Source organism: Clupea harengus, chromosome 7 (assembly GCF_900700415.2).
Source record: "Clupea harengus chromosome 7, Ch_v2.0.2, whole genome shotgun sequence".
Classification (NCBI taxonomy): Eukaryota; Metazoa; Chordata; class Actinopteri; order Clupeiformes; family Clupeidae; genus Clupea; species Clupea harengus.
The window spans coordinates 3,199,525-3,212,024 of NC_045158.1; the positions used below are offsets into that span (position 1 = coordinate 3,199,525).

General features: G+C 43.3%; 1 protein-coding gene across 3 annotated transcripts in view; it reads left to right on the top strand.

Moving 5' to 3' along the window:
* The first annotated feature begins 4,791 nt into the window (after positions 1 to 4,791).
* The window catches only part of ikbkb (inhibitor of nuclear factor kappa B kinase subunit beta), a 35,660-nt gene continuing 27,951 nt past the window's right edge, over positions 4,792 to 12,500 (top strand). For 2 of the 3 annotated variants that reach the window (XM_031570174.2, XM_031570175.2), the window contains exons 1-3: positions 4,792 to 5,162; positions 5,954 to 6,169; positions 12,252 to 12,346. In XM_031570174.2, coding sequence (XP_031426034.1) covers positions 6,065 to 6,169; positions 12,252 to 12,346 — 200 coding nt within the window. In that variant the 5' untranslated portion in view covers positions 4,792 to 5,162; positions 5,954 to 6,064. The remainder of the gene's footprint in view (positions 5,163 to 5,953; positions 6,170 to 12,251; positions 12,347 to 12,500) is intronic. The other variant, XM_012825492.3, reaches the window with a different exon arrangement.

A 12,500-nucleotide genomic window follows, 5' to 3' on the forward strand; every position in this document is an offset into this window, starting at 1 on the left:
CATGCTATCCAAAATGTGTGTCTACAACCAAACAAAATCATTAAGTGTGTTGTGTTCTCTGTATATTTTAAACAGGAAAGAAAAGAAGGCCAGAAAAAAAATAAAGTTACCAAAAGGAAAAATAAAAGACAGGAAAAGGGGCGTAATTCAGACGCCACTCTGCCCTTTTCTGCCCTTTCTGCTCATGTCGGAGCGCGTCTCTGGGGTTTGGCGTCTGACATGTGTGGGTGTCGGAGAGCCACTTGTGCCAAACCAAACCCGTAGCAGTCTGTGGTGAACCTACTGGCTCTGCCAGCAGGCATGGTGCGAATTACAGGAGGGTTGTTTTTTTCTTTGGGGGGGCTCCTAAAGAAGGCTAAAGTAACAGTTTGGGGGGGGGGTCGAAACATTTACACGTTGTGTACTTTTCGAACTATATTGTATAAGTTCTGTGTATACCCAGTAGAAGAAGCTGCACACAAAGGTGATGATGATAACAACATTAACAATAACAATAACAATGGATATCATTACATATGAGACACTAAAGCTGAAATAAAAAAAGTTTGTTTAAAATAAATTCCATTTGAATTTAATGGTTGAACATATAAGATTCCGTAGGTTCAACTAATTTTGTATCCATTATCCAAGCTATGTCATGTAATATATGTAATGTCATGTAATACCCCCGAATTCTAGTTTGTTTTCATCTGGTTTTGCTTTCATGTCTTGTCACCATCTCCAGTCATTTCAGATCTGGCCACTCACATGCCTTGCAATCTCCTCATCCCTGTCACCTGGTATTCCACACCCATTTCTTCACCTGCAGCTCATCTCTTGTTTCCTTGCTATTGCCTAATTAGCCTGCTTTGACCCTGTTTACCTGTACACTGGATTTCAGATACCCTGCCTGCCCCTCTTCGGATTTGTCTGCTTGTTTGATTGATCTCCCGGTTCTGACCCTGCTTGCCTGTCCATCGGTTTCTGAATACCCTGCCTGCTCCTTGTCGGATTGTTTGTTTACCTGACTGATCTCCTGGTTTTGACTCTGCTTGAACTATACCAAGTAAACTGTACTTTCTCTACCCACTGTCTGGCTGTTGTCCTGCTTCTGGATTCCAATCAGTCTGTACCTGAAAACGTTACACCTTGAGATAATTTTATTGTTTCAACGCTAAATAAATAAAATGTAATTGAATTGAAAATACTACAGGGTTCAAATCCCCAGATTGGCTAGGAAAGGGTTCCAACACCAAAGTAGTTTGCATGCGAGGGTATGGGACAACAGACACCCAGCACACTGCCCACTCAATCCCTTCACCTGACTCTGGGACAGCACAAACAGGAACAGGGGGTAAAACAACAGAACTTTTAAAGATTCTAGAATGGAGAACTCTGTCACCCCTAGTAACAACTGGGCATAAAAGCCGTGGTTATTCATAGCAACCCAAAAATAGGCATTCTGGGAGCAATTAGCCCCGAGAGAGGGTGTGAAGGCATCTTCTCTCATCTGTTTGAAGACGGGCACCGTCGGCTCCACGGACATCTGCCATAGATTTGACATTTATTCGTGGATTTAATATTCATGCTATGAAACATGCTAAACATATAATAGTAACAATAATAATAATAATGATGATGATGATGATGATGATGATAACAATAACAATAACAATTTATATGATTACATATGAGATACTAAAGCTTAAATAATAAAGTTTGTTTAAAATAAATTCTATTTGAATTTCATGGTTGGACATATAAGATTCCGTAGGTTCAACTAATTTCTTATCCTTTATCCAAGCTATGTCATGTGATGTCTGGGGGAATTAACCAAATGGCCATGGCCAGAATCCATGACCAAAATGTCCCTTTGCCCCTGTTGTCATTGTGCTTGCTCTAAGGGGGTTTAGGCCCTGGGCTGTGTAAAGCGCCTTGTGTCACGAACTTCCCCGAATTCTAGTTTGTTTTCATCTGGTTTTGCTTTCATGTCTTGTCACCATCTCCAGTCATTTCAGATCCGGCCACTCACACATGCCTCGCAATCTCCTCGTCCCTGTCACCTGGTATTCCCCACCCATTTCTTCACCTGCAGCTCATCTCTTGTTTCCTTGCTATTGCCTAATTAGCCTGTTTTGACCCTGTTTGCCTGTACACTGGATTTCAGATACCCTGCCTGCCCCTCTTTGGATGTGTCTGCTTGTTTGATTGATCTCCCGGTTCTGACCCTGCTTGCCTGTCCATCGGTTTCTGAATACCCTGCCTGCTCCTTGTCGGATTGTTTGTTTACCTGACTGATCTCCTGGTTTTGACTCTGCTTGAACTATACCAAGTAAAATGTACTTTCTCTACCCACTGTCTGTCTGTTGTCCTGCTTCTGGGTTCCAATCTGTCTGTACCTGAAAACGTTACACCTTGAGACTATTTTATTGTTTCGACGCTAAATAAATACAATTTTATTGAATTGAAAACACTACAGGGTTCAAATCCCCAGATTGGCTAGGAATCATGAGTCCCTGTGCCCCATTCACTGACCTGAACTCTCTCTCTCGCGCGCTCTCTCTCTCTCTCTCTCTCTCTCTCTCTCTATCTGTGTGTGTGTGTGTGTGTGTGTGTGTGTGTGGTGATGAAAAGGAAATACTTTAATGGAATCATGTTCCTCACAATAACTGAAATAAATGGAACAAGCAGCATACTGTAATATGAATGTCATGTTCTCACACAGGATATACTTTTCACAAACCCTTTACAAACCCTGTTTTTCAGGTGTTTCACACCTTACCAATATACTATAATCCAAATGTTAGAAATGGTTTAGACTTGAAGGCCTTGGTTTTAGTTTCGATTCATTCTTACAGAGGTTTACATGCAAGAACTCTGTTTGTATATTTGTTTACATTTTTTGGGTTGGTCATCTCCCAAATTGTCCAAAAGGGGAAATAAACGTTTCAGTTTGAGAGTGGGTATGACACTATGTTTTCATCATCGATGTTAAATGCCTCCGGTGTCTTGGTAACATGTATACATTTGGAGCATGTTACACTCAAAGCTCCCTGACCACAGGAAGTGATGTTTGTAAACACTTCCCGGTATGGTCCATCACTACTCACATGACCAGACTGAACACGGGCACAACATGGACGTCACAACATGGCGTGTTTTCTTGAGTTGTCACGATCCTGATTTCTTGTGTTGGTAGTCACTGATGCGGGGGTAGAAGAGAGTTTTGTGTTTACGTGAAGTGGCCCGCACTATTTACTAAACTGCAACTCTGTTATTTTTAACACTATTACTGATAACACAACCATTACACACAACATAAGACATTTTCAAAACTAATGGCTTGTATTCTGGGCATTTAAGACAGCCCTGGACATACTATAATATATAACTGTAATGAAATGAATTGTACTTGTACAGTACAGTACTTGTAAGAATTCCTCTCTCCAAATTGTTTAATTTCCATTGGGTGGTTTCCTCTAAATTGACAAATATTCTGAAGTAGAAGCTAACGTAATTGATAATGTAAAATCATGTGTGTCTTGACTTCCTCTCAGAAATGTCTAAGAGGACAGTTGAGTTCAAATGTGGTGTGGGCGTCTCATTCCAATGTAATTTCACCTTGGGCTCTGTCAGAGATCGTGTGCCAGTACAACTGAAATTCACACGTAGACAATAGCTGGCATAACTCTGTGTTCTGTCCCTTTTTGCCAAATCTGTATCTGACGTTTTATGTTCTCGTGTTGGGTGTAACCATAGGAAATGTACTGGGAGACTGAACAATGGTGTGAAACATAAACAGGCAGAGACATGCATACACACACACACACACACACATTATGCATAAACAAAAGTACACACACTGATATGATAAAGGTGCTGAGGCAGTGGGCTATGTACCACCTGTACCATGCTATAAGAGTGTGGAACTGTTCCAGAGAGAATTGCATGAGAACTGTTCCAGGGACAATGGCATGAGAACCGTTCCAGGGACAGTGGCATGGGAAAAACTCTGGTGAAAGTGGCAATAAGTGACCTGTTCCAAGAAACGTGGTATGAGAACTGTTCTAACAAATGTGGTATGAGAACCGTTCCAAGGAAAGTCGTATGAAATCCATTCCAGGGAGGGTGGTATGAGAGAAGCTATGACCGATAAAAGGAACCACAGCGTTGACTGCCATCCTCCAGAGCGTCATCATTACACTGGGGTCTGCTTACAGTTCCTTCCTGCCAAACGGGCCAAAAGGTTTGTACAGGGCCTCTGTGCTTGCTCTATTCAGTACAGACCCAGGGTTATGTGAAGTGCCTTGAAACCATGTTAATTGTTGCAGTATGCACTTAATAAATGAAAATATGTATGATTAAATTGACCCACAATGGACATACTTGTTCCGACAGGTGAATTGTATCTGTAAAGGTGTTCCTCTAAACCTATTTCCCTACATTGTTGGTAATCTCATGTAAACCACTCTTATATGCTTTAGACCTCAGAGGATGATGTAGTGTGAGTGATTACAGCAGAAATGTATATATGACTGTTGTTAAAATAACCCCTATTAGTTATGCTGTAGTCTAACTGATCATGTTGTAATGATTAATAGTCTTCAAACCTCCAAGCTCCCCTTGCTCCTTCAAAGAGTAGGCCTACACACTAACTAAATGTGCCCCGTTTTTTTGTCTCAATCTGCCCCACCTGAACCGCGCTAACGGGAGGGAGGGCCCCCATCAAGCCTTCCTTCAGTCGGAGGCTTTACACGTTACACTGTGGATCAAGTCATGTTCAAACAGCAAGCTTTAACAAGTTTTTAATGAACAAAATATTCTGTTTTAACATGTATAAATTGTGCCTGGACTTTTGTTGGTGTTTTTAAAATAGATTTCTCAGCTAGTTTAATTTGCGTGTGGCAAAGCAGATCTATGCTATTTCAGTCAAGTAACTTTCTTGGTTTCAGGAAATGACCGATTACAAGGAAGTAGAAAGAGTTTTGCTACTTTCGATCTGGCGTGTATGAGCAGCAGCTGTCTTAGGCAACGCACAACACAAAGGAAACCTGCGAGGAGCTTTCTGATGAATCCGTAAGATATTAAATAATACTAGGATTTTAAACTGAACTGACTGCCTGAGGGTGTGTCCTACTCCATACGCCCTGGGAAAGCGAATGCGGGAGGAGCCAATATACAAGGTAAACTTTTGTAAACATTAGGAATCCAAACGACAGTAACAATAATCAGCAACTCATCTTACTGTATAAGTAAGTAAGCTTTCAATCAGATCGTTCACAATTAGTTCATTTTGATTTGTTAATGCGTTACAATACAAGTCTTTGACCTGATACAGACTTTATTTGGAACTTATATCGTCATGTCAACTACAGTCGAGTGGTAGCCTACTTGTTAGCATTACAGCCGACTGCAGAGAAGCATACACCAGCGATTTGTTCACCTCAAGTGTCCAACGTGATTAGACGTATATACTGTACACAAGGCTGCATCCAGGCGCTCTTGCCGTTTGTAAATTGTGTTTAACATTTCGTCCCTCTATACCGAGAGGACCCACGGTTTAAGCAGCCCATCACTGTGTACCAGTGTGTTGGGCCTCCGCGTGAAACGTGTAACAAACGCTCTCCAAACGAGTTTGACCTGTTTGGTTTGCCGTACAATGACAGTGAGTTGTGATACCTGGCCTGTTACATTTCAAATTAGTTTGTCCGGGACAAATTGTCCCCTTCTGAGATAAACCATTTCAGAAGCCACAAACACAGTACTATACTATCACCAACAGTTCAGAATGAAGAAGATGAGAATATGAAAATATAATAGAGCTGTGTGGAATATTTGGGATTGGGGGCATTTATCATTAACTCTACAGTGATGTAATAAACAATTATATTATGCTTTATCCTCTATGTATGTCTGTGCATGGATGTGTGTTTTGGCATATGGCATGTCTGTGTGTGTGTGTGTGTGTGTTTAGGTGTGTGTGTGTGTTTGGGTGTGAGTGTGTGTTTAGGTGTGTGTGTGTGTGTGTGTGTGTGTGTGTGTGTGTTTGTTTGGGTGTGAGTGTGTGTGTGTTTAGGGGGCAGACATGAGTCGTGGTCCCCCACTCCAACCCCAGTTATATGGGGATTGGGAGCTCAAGGAGCGTTTGGGTACTGGAGGATTCGGCAACGTCACACGCTGGCAAAACAAGGTACACACAATGCATATGTTCACAATAACACACACGCACACACTCCGCACACATAATCTTACTGTTGACGTTACACAAAGACTATGTACTATCTCTTTCTCTCTCTATCTGTCTCTTGCTTTTGCTCAATCTCTCTCACTCTCTCTCTCTCACACACACACACACACACACACACACACACACACACACACACACACACTCAGCACCTCATACACGGACACACATGTAAACTTTTACCACATTTCCCCTGACACAAATAAACATTCTAAAGGTAAGGCAAGATTTGCAACTATGTGCCCAGAGCCATACACGCAATTAAACACATTTCAGGTCTGACCTTTTCTCACATGCTTAGAAGCAGGAAGTTATCTCACCCAGCAGGAAGCTGAAGCAAGTTCACTCACCTGCATCCTTTAACCACACCTTGGTGAAACCTATTTCCTTGTTTTGGCATCATTTCCTGTAACATGAGGGCAGTATGAATTGATGACTAGTAAGCAGAGGTGAAAGAAAACCTCTTCCTTGTTTCTCATAAAGAATTGGATATGATAGAAACTGGTCAATGATTAAGCAGGCTCACCCTCTCAAACCGGTGAGTAACAGGATTCACACTTCCAAAGAAGAATACAAGAAGTTGTCTGCACACTAAAGGTAGCACCCAGTAGGTCTTTATTTCAACACACCATTGAGGTTTCAGGCGTCATCAGACTCGTTCTCTCAGACCCTCATCAGGCAATGAGCTTAGGAGCCTAAATTCTCTGACATTGAGCATCTGATTCCCACTGTTGAGATCAGCAGAACCAAAGCCCAAATAGATCAATTAAACCCTGTCCTCGAGGTGGATAGATCGAAAGATGCAGTCTGTGATTGACATTATGCACAGCCAATGAGAGTGCTGCTGAAAGATTGCCATAGAGTGCATTTGAGGGAGCAGTGTGCGTCAGACCATCAAAGCTCTATGTGGGCAGCTTGTCTAAGACTGGGAGTAGAGTTCAGATTTAACGCTACATGCTTGACAGGCTGACCTGGCCTGGTAATTACAGTCACAACATCCAAACCAAATATTCCTCCTTGTGGGACAGTTGCTGTGCTAGTTGCTAGTTGGGCCCGCTGCTATGCTGTGCAATAGGTTCAGATAATTGCCTGGGCATGATAGGAGGGTTCTTGAAAAGCCTGGGTTACTCCAAGTTATGCTTAAAAGCCATTTGGAAACAGTCTGTTTCATGAAATTTATAGAGTATGTTTTACTAGCGAAGGTTTGGTCCACTGTGATGTTCTTGAGAAGAACCATTTGTACTATGAGCCACTGTGGTTTGGATTGTGGTTTTTCTCGATCTTCCTGCTCTGCTTCTATAGATTTTGACAGTAAGCCGTAGATCGAGGCTGGTGCGTTTCCTACAGGAAGTCCAGTCAGAGTGGTCCTTAAACAGAGCGCTGTCTCACGGTGACTACCTCATTATCAGTCACAGGATGATGACATCACAGTGACACAGCTATAGGTGTGGACACATAAATGCTCACAATCAGAGATGTGGTGCCTGCAATCTGCCTCCCCCCCCCCCCCCCCCCCCCCCCCCCCTCCCAAAAAAATAAAACCTACCCTATGGTCTTTCTCAAACCGCTGTAACCTCTTCAACAAATTCTAGAACAGGCCTGTCTCAGTTTATACTCAACTTCTAAGATTATTTAGGCTACACACGTTTATTTTAACAACCTCTCCCCTTTGGATATGGATCTGCTTAGAAACTCACACAGCTGGCAGCAGTACGCACTCAGTATTTAGAACTGCTTTACAAAGTATGTTCCATGCCCGATGCTAGTTAAGCCCCATGTTGTAACTTAGATTTTTTTCATGAAATGTAGAAAAGTGTTTGTATGATGAATGTAATTATGCAGCAGGAAGCTAAATGATTCATGTGAACACGTTCAATGGGGCTTTAAGGGCTATAGGATTCAGTCATCAGAGTTGGTTTGGTATGCTGAAGACCAGAACGTTGTTGTGTCTTAGGGGCACTGTGTGTGGGAGGGAGATACAGTGGGGCCTCAACTGGACATGTGATTCAGCTTGGCTTGAAGGAGTGAAGTAGTTCAGCTGTCCTTGTGTATAACAGAGAACGAGGGGGGCTAGATTGAGTGTGTGTGTGTGTATGGATGAGTGTGTATGGATGAGTGTGTATGTGTGTGTGTGTGTGTGAGAGAGAGAGAGCAAGCAAGGGAGCTTTTGGATTCTGAAATCTGTCTGGCGGAACAAAGTTGTCTTACTTCTCCACGCATTATGAGTCATCTCTAAGGTGACATGCCAGTTGACTGAGGGAGTTTTGCGTGGCATTCTGATGGGCTTCATGTGGACTTATTAAATATGCCTCAGCTAAAGGGTCTGAAAGCATCCACTGATATGTAGGAACACACACATCCACTGATATGTAGGAACACACACATCCACTGATATGTACTTCCCTCAGGTGTAAACGTCTTTGTGATGTAATTGAGTGCATTGTGCTGGACCCTAGTATTTACGTGCCATCAACAAATTACTCATGACATTTTTGAGTAGTGTCTGTTACAAAATCCTTTTTTTTTTACTGCTGACTTGCCGGTTATAAAAAGGTAAACAGCGAAAATATGCAAAATCAATCTTGGTGACTAGGATGCAGCTGAGAACATCACAGCCCTCATTCTGAGCCATGTCATTTCCTGTGACATCACTTCTTCTGTGAAGCTCTGATGACTTTTGTGCTCTGGCTCACACAGGTCTCGCATGGCCTGACGCAGTTGAGCCTGTAACCCTAGCAACCACGTTAAACAATACCTAGAGTGGACCGCAGTATGGAGGAAAGCACAGTGCTTTGGAGACACACACACACACACACACACACACACATTCTCTCTGTCATATACACACACCTATTTTGCCCGCACTCACTCATCATTCGAGTCACTGCTTCGCACTTCCTATTTGCTGTCTTACTTTCTCACTCACCCTTCCCTTCCTCCATCACTGCGGAGATGTGATGTCACTTCTCTCAATGACCTTAGCACGTGGCTACTGTTCATGGGGTCACTGGAGGGAGGGTGTGACATCCTTTCATTCGCTTCCGTCCGTCCTGGTGAAGACTGATTTGATTTGAGTGGATGACTGATTAGGAGTGGCCTAAACCCATACTGGAATCTTACATGTAGAAGTCGGTGGGTTGGCACAGCGGAAGGGAGACCAGGGTCAAGGCACAAGGCTGCCGTGACATCAGAGGAAGTGACACGGAGCGAGTGATGCATTTTACAATGTGATGTCTGTAGTTCAGGGTCAGTTGCTCGTGGTGACATTTCCTCATTTTCACATATTAAAAATATTTCCATCGATGGTACCAGATCCGAAAAGTTTTCCAGAACCACATGCTTCCGGTTAGCAGCATTTGGCTCTGTTGTTTGTTGGTTTGTTATTGGACGGCATACAAACCAAAGCATGAGTTGCTCTGATGACCCAGGGTGAGAACTTTGAAGCTCACTCTATAGCTGTGTTCAAAATGTCCACTCACCCACTACATGGTGAATCAGTCATTTTGTTGTGCTGTTCAAAATCTCAACTGTAAACTAGAGATGCATTTCTGAAAGGAAATGCAAAGTGTGATTGCTTAACAGTAGCAGACTGCAGGCACATCTTCACCGCGTCCTAATGGCGGACGCCACAGACTTTTGTTGTACTTTTAACCAGCAACAGTGACTTCTATATCCATTATTCATCACCACATATCAAGCTGAATTGGTTTAACTTGCCTGGCGTGTGTAGAAGCAGATGGGTGCACACATATTGCTGAAACCGTGTCAAAAATTTCACTCACACTCATTCATTTGCCATTGTTGGAAATCCTCGGTTTATTGCGCAGTTGTTGTTCTGACAAATCGCCTGGTATTGAACACAGAACGGTGTCGCACTATGTAGATCGTGTGGACAGGGCACGACACCTCTCACGAGAACTGCATAATGCTTTATGGCACCGCCTCACGCAACAACAACTATCTGTAAAAAGAGGCTAGTGCAGTATTCTCTGGATGGACACCATGGCACAGGCGAGGGAGAAACAGAGGAAGACGATGTCGGAGGAACCGGGAAAGAGACTGAACAAGAGGAAGTCTCGGACTGGCCTTCACTCGTTGGCGAGAGCTAAAAGAGACAGAAGGATGCAAGTCAGATGCCGAGCTGGCCTTCTTTCTGTTGGACTAGTCAGTGATAACTTATTAGCTGTATTAATGTGTCCTTGTGCTGCGCTTGCTTGATGTTTTGCAGTGATAGGAAAGTTGTCGACTTGCTAGTTTTTCATCATAAACAGCCCTGCCACTGTTATTCATGAAAGAATGCGACGTAGGCTGTGACCTTATCTGTGTCATCCCTGCCTCAGAGAGATTTGTAGTTTTTCCAGATGCCCAAAGGCATCGACCTCAGTCCCTAACATCTAAATAAATGTATCTCATGCCAAAAAAGTTTGATCAGTCTTCGTCAATCTCACGCCAAATCAGCTTTGGAACTCAGCTAGCTTGTAATAAATGACACTGTCCAATGTATATAATACACAATATCATATGCCTATTAGTACACATACTCCACATCCAAATGCGTAGAAAACAATGTAAATAGCGTTACTAAGTTACCAACATGGAATGTTTCTCTACATAGTGAACTCAACTGATTTGTCTATATAGTGAATGAATGGACAATCCGAACACTGCATACATGTGTCTGCATACTTTAGTGGCTCTTTTCCTTGCTTTCCCAGGGAAAGACCCTGTGGCTGTGGCTGTGGCTGTGGTCTCTCTTCTCTTTCATAGGCTTGACTAAAGAGGAGTGGACCATCTCTTCAGCTCTGTCAGATGTCTTTGCACCCATAGGCTTAAATCATTGCAGCGTGTGTGAATGTGTCTGTGTGCCTGTGTGTGTGTGTCTGTCTGTGTGTGTCTGTGTGGTTGTGTCTGTCTGTGTGTGTGTGTGTGTGTGTGTGTGTGTGTTAGAGAATCCGTGTCCATTCTGTCATGCACCCATATAGGCCTAAAACATGAATATAAACGTCAGCAAGCCCTCATTCAGGGAGAGCCCCTTCGCTGGGGATTCCTGGGTACAGAAAGGCACATGTTTGTGCACGAGCCCAGTCATCCATGTGGCCATACCCTTTTATTTCATTTTATGACCTCAAGATTTACAAAAACACACACACACACACACACACACACACACACACGGACCTTATATGTTATGTGTACAAAGGCCATGTTATTAGCATGATAACCTGGAGTTCACCTGACTCATAATGGCCTTCATGGCTCCTTAGTGCAGATTACAAATGTTCTGCGCTCTTTCGCTTACTCACTCACACACTCACTCACACACTCACTCACACACTCACACACTCACACACTCACACACTCACACACTCACTCACTCACTAACTCACTCACTCACTCACTCACTCACTCACTCACTCACTCACACACCCCCTCACTCACTCACTCACTCACTCACTCACACACCCTCACTCACTCACTCACTCACTCACTCACACACCCCCTCACTCACTCACTCACTCACTCACTCACTCACTCACTCACTGGCATACCCCAAACAACAAGCTTGTGGAGGCACTCAAGCAATCACTACGCTAATATCATCTGCCCTATGGATAAATGATTGATCAATGATTCATGATTGTGAGATTATTCACCAATACTCAGGAAGGTGAATCATTCCCAGTCAGAATGGTCCTCAGCAGTAAACCAAAATCTATCGTGTGTGTGTGTGTGTGTGTGTGTGTGTGTGTGTGTGTGTAAGGGGCTAACCCACTGGCTAACAGAGCTGGGAGTTATGTAAGAGGGCAGCACCATCCGGCCTAGACATCCTTATATTCTGTAAACACTTTATATGATGCTGTTATTACTCAAGGGATTTACTTTACACTTGGAATGTGTCTGTCTCTTCCTCCCTGTGTGTGTGTGTGTGTGTGTGTGTGTGTGTGTGTGTGTGTGTGTGTGTGTGTGTGTGTGTGTGTGTGTGTGTGTGTGTGTGTGTGTGTGTGTGTGTGCGTGTGCGTGTCTAAAGGAGACGGAGGAGCAGATAGCCATAAAGCAGTGTCGTCAGGAGTTGAGTGCGAGGAATAAGGAACGCTGGTGCCTGGAGATTCAGATCATGAAGAGGTAATTACACACACACACACACACACACACACACACCGATATATTCATATATATCAGCTGCTTTGCAAACACACATCAGCCACCCCTTAAACACACACACACACACACACACGACCAACAGTCGAAATGAGTGACACAAACACATACTCTCGCT